This window comes from Miscanthus floridulus, chromosome 8, assembly GCF_019320115.1.
Source record: "Miscanthus floridulus cultivar M001 chromosome 8, ASM1932011v1, whole genome shotgun sequence".
In the NCBI taxonomy this organism is placed as follows: Eukaryota; Viridiplantae; Streptophyta; class Magnoliopsida; order Poales; family Poaceae; genus Miscanthus; species Miscanthus floridulus.
This window is the reverse complement of record NC_089587.1, coordinates 223,615,580-223,622,998: the sequence shown is the minus strand read 5'-3', so window position 1 is coordinate 223,622,998 and position 7,419 is coordinate 223,615,580. Positions and strand designations below refer to the sequence as shown.

General features: G+C 49.1%; 1 protein-coding gene across 1 annotated transcript; it reads left to right on the top strand.

The window, feature by feature from the left end:
* The first annotated feature begins 602 nt into the window (after positions 1-602).
* LOC136470708 (putative serpin-Z5) lies at positions 603-1,139 on the top strand. Its single transcript, XM_066468456.1, has one exon. It carries the CDS (start codon positions 603-605, stop codon positions 1,137-1,139), a length of 537 nt encoding a protein of 178 aa, XP_066324553.1.
* Positions 1,140-7,419: the final 6,280 nt, after the last annotated feature.

Sequence of the window (7,419 nt, the reverse complement as noted above, 5' to 3'; positions counted from 1 at the left end):
ACATTAGACAAACGTGGTATTTACTGGAAGACACCGCCAACTCAGAAATATGTCCAGTACCATTATAAAATCGCGTTTCTTTGCCACCAGACACCGCAGCAATTAAAATATTAATTTTCACAATTTGGGAGTGAGAAAGGGCAGTGAAAAGACCATATTGCCCCCATGGTCATCTTCCTCCTCCAGACTCCACCCGATGAGATGTCCGTCCATGTCCTTCGATCGCCGGCGCTGCATCTAACGGTTGTGCGTGCCTTCGCCGCCCTAGCAGCGTAGTCCGAGGCGGACCTCACGCAGCTCGATTTGGCACAGCACGGCAGCATGCCTGCCCGTTTGTGCGCGGGGAGGGCGCACGGGCGCTCGCGCTTGGCTCGGCTATGGCTGGGACCTCACGATCGCTAGAGTTGGCGGCAGTGGCGAGAACGGCGGCGGAGCTGGCTCCTCCCGTGTGGCATCGGCTGGACTCCTGCGCGAGGCCGAGGCCGGAGGACAGGCACGGCGGGCGCGAGCGGCCTTGCTGCCTCGCCGGAGCCGGGTGGGCGTGGCCTCTCCGGAGCTGGGCGGCGAGCTAGCTGGGCGTCGGAGCCTGCAGGTGCGCGGCCATGGCGGCCTCTCCCGCTGCCCGCGCGGCCGGGGCTAGAGCTGGCAGGCGCGGCCACGCGGCCTGCTCGTGGTGGCCAGCTGAAGCGCCGCCGTGGGCAGGTAGCCGCAGAGTCCAAGGCCACGCCCCCGACGGAGGCCAATGGGACACGCAGCAGTACTCCATGTTCTTCTTCCTCCCGGACACGCGTGACGGCCTCTCGACCATGGTGGACATGGTCACCTCGTCGCCAGCGTACCTGTACGGCATATTGGCCGAGATGAAGGAGAGGCCTGCCAGCATCAAGCTGCCCAAGTTCGCAATCACCTTCAGCTGGGGTGACCTCAAGGGCGACCTCAGTCGGCTGGGCCTCTCGCTGCCGTTCTCGCCGGAGGCTGCCGACCTGAGTAGCATGTGCAAGGGGGACAATGGAGACCAAGTAGTCACCGGCGCTGCACGAGGGCCGACGTTCCTGTCCAAGGTTGCGCACACGGCGGTGGTCAAGATGGACGAGGTGGGAACCGAAGCTGCCTGCGTTCGAATAGCCGGTGAAAACTAGAGGTTGAAGATGAGGGCAGTTTAGACATTTCTTCTACCTTCTCTCTCCTCGAAACTGAAAAATGAATAAAATAATCAACGCGGTGTCTCTCGGCCAAGAATAACAAATTTGTAATGTCCACTGACAAATTTCGACATTGGCGGTGTTCCCTGGTCAATTTCCTGTTTCTTCAATGTCCCACAGCAAAATTCTTCTAATTTCTATTATGGTTCACAATTGTTGACTATAAATCATTGGTATGTTGCTATGAAGTTAGAGTTTCTGGAACTCTTTTTTGACTCCACTGTTGTTCTGTCAGGTGTTTATTATCCTACAAGTCCACTTGTTCTGCACCATATCCTAGAGATTGCTTCTCATTTACATGTATGTGAAAAAGATCAAAATCTGAGAGCTATTATATATCCTATGAAGCTTAAATTCCTTAAATATTGGTAAGACATACCTCTGTTATATTCATATGCATTCATTCTTAATCCTAGAGCTAAGATGAGAGGTTTCTTTAATGTGCTGTAATTACTTGGTGAATACACTGGTTCTGAGTACAGTTCATACTATGCTGATGTCAAAACTGAATTGTATAAACTATTTAACAAATATGAGAGCAAGTTTAGTGCAAATAGGTCTCAAAGGGTTGCACAACCATAAAATCATACAGGTAAGGAAAAGCAGGCATGAGAAAGAATATTTGGCCATGGATCAGGTGTTGTTGGTCCTTTCCCTCTCCCTGCCACTTCATCTTCATCTACTTCTGCTGTTTGTGAGCTCTCAGCTTACTTAGACAGTGACAATGTCACTTCTTATGAGAATGATTTTGACATATTTCTGTGGTGGTGTGGCCACAAGCTAACATTTCTAATCCTATCTATAATGGCTAGAGATATCATATCAGTTCCTGTATCTACTGTCTCTTCGATGTCTTGTTTTAGTTTGACAGGCAGAATAATTGAGGAACGGTGGCGACACTTGTCACCAGAGACAGTGGAGATGCTGACCTGCATAAAGGACTAGGAGTTAGAAGAAAAAGAAAACAACATGATGTTGACAACCAAGAGCTGGAAGACTCATTCAACTCGTATCTTAATGAAGATGAAGCTGGTGGTGGTGCTCCTGGTACATAGTGAGGTTGAGACTTGACTCTTGAGAGTGTGAGTGTGATCTGTGAGACTGTGACTATGAAAGAGTGAGTGTATGTGAGTGTGTGGGACTGAGACAGTGAGTGTGCGTGTGATCTCTGTTGGACTGTGAATGCATTGGACTTTGATTCTGTATCTGTATGATTCTGTAAATGAAATGAAAGTATGAAACTGTGAATGTATTGGACTTTGATTCTGTTTGATTTTATGAATGCAAGGGTAACGGGCTATGGGCTGGCACGGCCCGTAATTTTGGTCGTGCTTAGCGGGCCGGCACGGCACGAAAAATGGCCCATAGTGCCGTACCTGGGCCGAAGGCCAGGCCCGTGGCCCTAAGAGGCACGGCCCAGGAGGCCTCGCGTGCCGTGCTGGCCCGACCCCATCGGACTGTGCTTTCACGGGCCCGTGCCGTGCCGTGTCGGTGCGGCCCGTTGGCCATCTATAGGTGTGTTCGAAAGAATCGACGCCGGCTACCTGCTGCTGACACAAACAATATATAGTTTTATTTTCTTGGAGCAAACAAATACGTATATATCGCGATATCTCTATCCGTCCGTAGACTTCGGGGAGAGCAGGAACAGCGATGACGACACGTACACCGCGCGCTGTACATGTGAAATATCATCATCATTCAACAAACAAACAAGTCAGTGACGATGACGACCCATCGATCGATCTCCACAAGCCAGGAACGCCCAATGCTTCTCTCTAGCTAATATTTAACCTGTGTCTTTCTCAGCCACTTGGTTGTAATTAGTCTGGTCAGATAACGATGTCGTCTATATATACTTTTTGGGCGGTAAATGTAAGTAGCTGGTGACAACGTGTATAATCCATTTTTACGCGCGCTAGAGCGAACGAGTCATGGGGCATGCCAATGCTGATCTGTGAGAGCACGAGGGCGCTAGGGATGGGCACGTACGTACGCTGGATTGGACGAGCAGTGTTGTTTTGTTATATGTATGTGTGAGTACACATGTCATGGGTGACGCGTAACCGCATGCATGCTTTTCTAGATTATCAGGCAGATCAGCATCTATTGGATACATATGATGACCAGTTTATTACTTTAGTTTGATTGATCGATCTTTGCTCTTCCTTCTTATTATACTATTTAGGTACAATACACATATATAGTTCCTTGCTTGCATTATTGCCTCCTCTCTGGTACAAGTAGGTAGTCGTGCCACTGTCCTCCTCCTCTGTCGTCGTTTATATACTGTTAAAATTTAGGTGCCTAAATTTTAGTTTTTTTTAAACGATAGTTATTGCATATATTTTATATTAAAATTATAGATTTCGTTTATCCTAATGTCTGTAGGCGCAATCTGCAATTGTCGGTACTAAAAATAATAAAAAAAACGTTAGACAAAACCACAAATCTGGTAAAATCTAATTTGTGTTGGCAAAAAGACAATTAACAATTTACAATTATTTCTATAGGCAGATATGGACAAAAATTTAATATGTTATGAAACAGAGAGAAATAACAAATCACAAAAAGAACAATTTACTTATACTAGTGAGTGATACAAGAGCGTTGTCTAAAATCATCTTAAAATTCAGACATCTAAAATATAGGCGAAGTGCGTTCATACACATGGTGTAGTTGTTCAACGTATTGGACGGGGTAAATTTATAGAGGTGGACCAACGAACCCCATCTCTTCGTCTCCGCGGATGATGGGGCGCTCGTTTCCGGCTTCCGTTTATGTTTTTTCTCGAATACGCAAGAGCATTGCGTATCATTGTATTAAGAAGGTAGAAGTTTGAAATACAATAGAGACCATTCCCAGCCCGGCGGTTACTTCAAAGGGACTACATTTTAACTATGACAAGCTTGGGATCCATTAGGATCAACCTAGACTACGATCTAGCTAAAGTACCAGACCGCGCTGCTCCACCAGCCATCGCCCTGTATGCTGGGAACAGCACATGAAGCGCCTCGACGTTTGCTTTCGATAGGGTGCCCTGGAAGTACGAATCGTACGAACGCTTAGCTGTAGACAAAATCGGTGCTGAAGGTGCCAGGATCTCCATCTTCTTCATGAGCAGCACTTCACCACGTTTGGACGCCGGGATGTGGTCCATCTGTTGAGCAGCAATCCGTCTGCTCCTAATGGGCAGAGTAGTCCGCTTTGGTGCTGGCTTCTGCTTAGGCAGGGAGCTGATGAGAGGTGGGTGTCTCATTACCTGGACCTCCTCAATGAACCTGAACAGTCGCTTGGCGGCCTCCCTCGGTGTGGGCGTGCCCTCAACGGTCAGCTCGTCGGTTGCCTGAACGGCGCCCGTTGCCGTGCCATTGGCCGCCTCAGCTTGCGGTTCGGCATCCATGCACTGGGCCGAAAGCACAGCCGTGGTGTGTGCCTTCGGTGGTGAGGATGGTGGGACCTCCGTCCCCTCCTGGTCGCCAGATGCGCCGACATGATCAGCCTGTCCCGCCGTGGTTGGCGCTGCATCACTGGTCGCCTCATGCGTCAGGGACAGACGACCGTCCTTGGCGTTGCCTGGGACGTCGGAGGGAGGGGTTGTTGCGCCGCGGGGACCGCTAAGCAGCCTTGCCTCCAGAACTATCTGATCTGAGGCCGGCTGCCCTCCAGCGATCGCCTCACCAAGGGAGGTTGAGTCTTGCTCAAATTTGGGTGGTACCCAGCAGTCTGCGAACATAGGTGGCGATGTTCTAGGTTGCTCCGTTGCGTCACGATGACCGCTAAGCAGCCCTGCCTCAAGGACCATTGAATCCGAGGCAGGTTGTCTTCCCACGATCAACTTGAATGGAGAGGATCCACACGTCCCAGTCCTATGCGCTCAGTCCACGGCAGCCACCACCGGAGGCTTAGCCATACGATGTTTGGAAACATATCTTACTAACGACAATAGACAATTTTGGCCACATTTAAGAAAGAGGGATCAGGAAGGAAAGAACATTAGAGTGCCACAGCTTACTGGCCACAACCACATTCTAATGGGCAAGAGCAAGACTAACCAAACACTTCTTATCATGTTTCAGAACACACGTATAACTTCATCCAGCCGCTCCGATCCACCAAAATTATTCTAGCAAATAAAAACCAACACCCGGGCACGCAGCCATCACAAAAAAAGGGTGCTAACAGGAAACCAGTAGGTGTAAACTTCAACTCATCTCGTTCACGGCTCTAGCAAAGCGTCCTCCCGCCGAGATGCACTGCTCATGCTGGCCGTTGTTCTCTGCAGCAAGCACCTGTACTCCTGTAGTCCTGTACCCAAATTCAAACTACTGGGGTAGTCGCAGTTCATGAACTCTGCTCTACTATAGAAAAGGGAGAGTATATTCTTATACAGAAAGGGTATCAAAGAGTTTCATTGAAAATTTGTCTAAGTGTAGGTGATGAGTGACGACAATAGGAAGTTTTGGCAGACTTCTGAAGTTGACAACACTATCATCAAGGAATATGTAGCGTGTGCGTACTTGAAAAGAATATGAGGAAGAGGATCGTCCCTGCATCGGCAAATACTGTAAAAGCGTAAACAATTTACACCTAATTTGCTAGCAGAGCACACAGAATCCACTAGCCTATGGCCATATAGAGAGACGACCTGGTGGTCAACATGGGCAAAAAGCCAGCACAGAAATTATATTGGGAATCCACTGCAGCAGCAGCTCAATTCAGCCGGGCCAAATTTCAGCAACAGAATTGGGCCGGCAGTTTTTTGAGTGGAACTGGGCCGGCAGCTGTGCCTCGCTACGTCGCAAAAGCCTCTCCCGTCCTGATTCCTTGGGCTGTCAAAGCCAAGCCCACGGGCAGGCCATGCTGGGCTGCTCTATCCGGAACGCCTCCGCCAAACGCTCAAATATGTCACCGTTAGTGTTTCTAAATTAAAAAAAATGTCACCTTTAATAAACCCCCCGCCGCCACGATTTTTTTTATTTTTAACACTTTTTTAAAACTATTTTTAAATCTAACACTGTTTATTTTTTTTTTCAAAACTAACATTTTTTGCCGCGCCTATTCACATGGCGTGAATGCCGTGCCATGCATGGGGGCGCGCCAGGGCGATGACGTGGCAGCGACCAGAGCCGCTGAACGCTGACGTGGCCGGAGCTGCCGCGCCGTGGATCTGGGCGCGGCACCGACGCGCAACGGCACATGGCGCGGCACCCTTTGACACGGAGAGACGGACACATAGCTTGCCCATGCTGCTTTTTGCGCAGGGGTAGGTTTACAGCATGGCGCGACACCCCTTTTATTGGCAGCGAGGCGAAGCCAGCCCGAGCCAGCAAAGTTTACAGCAGCTACCCCGCCAGCCGCTGTCGTGGGAATAATGGATAGCTAGGGCGTAGGGAGAGAGCGTGGAGTGCATCAGTGCATGGCTGGCGTCGGCGGCTGCAGCGGAGAGGCTTGCTCAGGCATGTCATGTGCCGTGTGATGTGTTAGGATGACAAGTACTCCTACGTCTCTTCGTGTTTATCGCTACGATTTACGTGTCGATAACTTATTCGATTTATAAAAAAATACGTACAATATTTTTATCTTTAAATAAATTTATTAAAAAACTAGATTCAAATATCTATCAATGATACTAATTATGTATCATAAATATTAATATTTTTTAATATATATTTAGTCACAGTTGCAGCTGCCACGTCATCGCCCTGCCGCGCTTCTATGCATGGCGCGGTAGCTTGAATTCGCCGCGCCATATAAATAGTCACGGCCAAAAGTGTTAGGTTTGAAAAATAAATAAATAATGTTAGATTTAAAACTAGTTTTAAAAAAATGTTAAAAATAAAAAAAATTCGCCGCCGCTCGGTTTTCTCCGCCAGATCCCCCAACACCCCCTCCCCGATAAACCCGCGCGGCCCGCACCACCGCTCACTCGCTCGCCTCGTCCCGCCTCCGCGAGCACGCACGGCAAACGGCACGCTGTTAGCAACCCAGGGGAAGGAAATTGGAAAGGAAGGGGGGGGGGGGGAATCGGAAGAGCAGACGACAGAAGAGTAGCTTAGTATTCAGTTCATGTCATATGTTTTTCTCTATCCCCTCGGTCTCTCTCTCTGCTCCTATCTATACTAGCCTTTGGCCATCTGCGTGAGTCGCACAGACGCAGCTGTGCGTGTCCTATGACTCACGCCCACTCTGCTCCTCCAAGCCGCACGTTGGTGCG

What these genes read in the sequence shown, in the direction of transcription:
- LOC136470708 (XM_066468456.1), top strand. Translation starts at nt 603, where the DNA reads ATGGCGGCCTCTCCCGCTGCCCGCGCGGCCGGGGCTAGAGCTGGCAGG.